The sequence below is a fragment of the Anastrepha obliqua genome, chromosome 2, assembly GCF_027943255.1.
Source record: "Anastrepha obliqua isolate idAnaObli1 chromosome 2, idAnaObli1_1.0, whole genome shotgun sequence".
Taxonomy (NCBI): domain Eukaryota; kingdom Metazoa; phylum Arthropoda; class Insecta; order Diptera; family Tephritidae; genus Anastrepha; species Anastrepha obliqua.
The window spans coordinates 36,682,811-36,684,747 of NC_072893.1; the positions used below are offsets into that span (position 1 = coordinate 36,682,811).

The 1,937-nt window shown below is 37.0% G+C and overlaps 1 protein-coding gene across 1 annotated transcript; it reads left to right on the plus strand.

Moving 5' to 3' along the window:
* The first annotated feature begins 251 nt into the window (after positions 1-251).
* LOC129238087 (protein vav-like) lies at positions 252-1,724 on the plus strand. Its single transcript, XM_054873125.1, has 2 exons — positions 252-788; positions 1,187-1,724. Exon 2 carries the CDS (start codon positions 1,428-1,430, stop codon positions 1,722-1,724), a length of 297 nt encoding a protein of 98 aa, XP_054729100.1. The 5' UTR covers positions 252-788; positions 1,187-1,427.
* The last annotated feature ends 213 nt before the right edge of the window (positions 1,725-1,937 follow it).

The window sequence follows — 1,937 nt, forward strand, 5'->3', positions numbered from 1 at the left end:
AAATTTTTGTTTTTAAATTTTCAAGTTGTAAATAAATAATGAAAATACAACCCTGCGTGGCCCCAATCGCTATATTGCTTTGCATGACATTCATTTATCATCATTGCCTGTATTGCCAGTATCTTGTTTTTATAATAATTGAAAGATTTTGAAACAAGCGCATCAAAATCAATTGGGGTATCTAGACACTTAATTTTTGAGTACTTAATTTCAAATACATAAGCTTTATGTAAATAAATTAGAAATTATTTTACAATATTTTTCGTCCATTCTGTTTTCACTCACTTTCTTGCACTAAAAGTATGGCAACATTCCGCGTCTCGTTTGACTGTCAAATTGGATTGCTTCGCTGTTTGCGCTGACAGGACGCAAGGAGTTTGCTGTCGCAGTCGTTGTGATTTTGTGCAATGGCCTTCGTATTCAGAGGACAAATAAATTCCAATTGGAACGTAGTGCAATAATCAGTGTAATTTTTTAACGCGGAAATTAAGAACTCCATTGTGATCTAGAATTTCTGTGCGTGTTTTGGAAAATTTCGTGAAATATTATTTGTATTTGGGAATCTGGAATTTGTTGCGTCGAATGTGGACATCCTTGGCGACAAGCCTAAATGAAATTCAAAGATCAAATTGACTGATGTGGGTGAAATAGTCGTCGTCGCCGCCGCTTTTCTAGCTGCAGTTTCTGATTTCATTGACTCGTACGTTGAAGTACGCCCAAAAACAATAACAAAACACAACAGAAATATTGTATAAAAGAAGAATATATTCAAGTATGCAGCAACAAATGTGAGCATATAGTGGTAATATACCACATTCAAATTATTATTAATTAAATGAAATGTGCAAATGCATGATGTGCGACCGCGAGCAAATAGTGTTATTACTATAGAGAAAAGGCAATAATTGTTTACGTGATGATTTGTTGAAAGAGTAGTCAAGACCGTGCAGTAATTCCATAGCATACATACATATACTCGTGCATGTGTACGTATATAACCGCGTGTATTTTTGTGCGTCCATACTTATGTATGACTATTTGTAATGAATACATACATATGTGCTCATATGGCTGGCTGTCAATGCTGGCGCGTTTAAAAAGCAAATAAGAATTGTATCACTTCGATATTTGTTGAACGAATTTAAAGTGTTTCCATATATACTACATAATATATTTCCATATAAAGTCTCCTTAGTATCCGCCATAGTTGAATATTGAGCTACATATATACATACATATGTATGTCGCAAATCTTTATAAACTCCAGCGCCCATCTGTGAACAAAGACCCACCATATCTATAATCCCAGCAATAAAATTTAGAAAGAGTGCACGCGTTTATCAGCCTGCCAGTACAGGAAGTAGTGGTGGAGCAAACAGTTACAAACATTATTCAATTTAATCTGCAGTGAACCCAGCAACGTAGCCATGGCAAACAACAGCAGTAGTAGTGGAGGTGGTGTCAGTGGTGGCGTCTTAGGGGCTGCCGGTGGTGGTAGTGCTGGCGGCAACAATGATTTGTGGCGCGAGTGTGTTGCTTGGCTGACGCGTTGTAAAATCATACCACCAGATCACAAAGCGAATTGGCCAGACTCAGAAATACGCGTCCTTGCGTTGACGCTACGTGATGGTGTTTTGCTTTGCAATTTGGTCATTTATTTGGATAGTAATAGCATGGATCCGCGCGATTTTAATCGCAAACCGCAAATGGCGCAGGTGAGTTAACTTTACACTTACTATACTATATGTATACATATTGTATATGCATGTAAGTGCCATATATCAAAAGCAATATGAATGGCCAGAGTTATAAATACTCTTATACTTAATTTTTTTCTGTTGTACAACAGACTACTCAGTTAATATGGCGCCCGCTCTCAAGGAAAAGCAAAAACATCCATTGAATTATGCTTGTTTTGCTTGCGAATAACCTTGCAT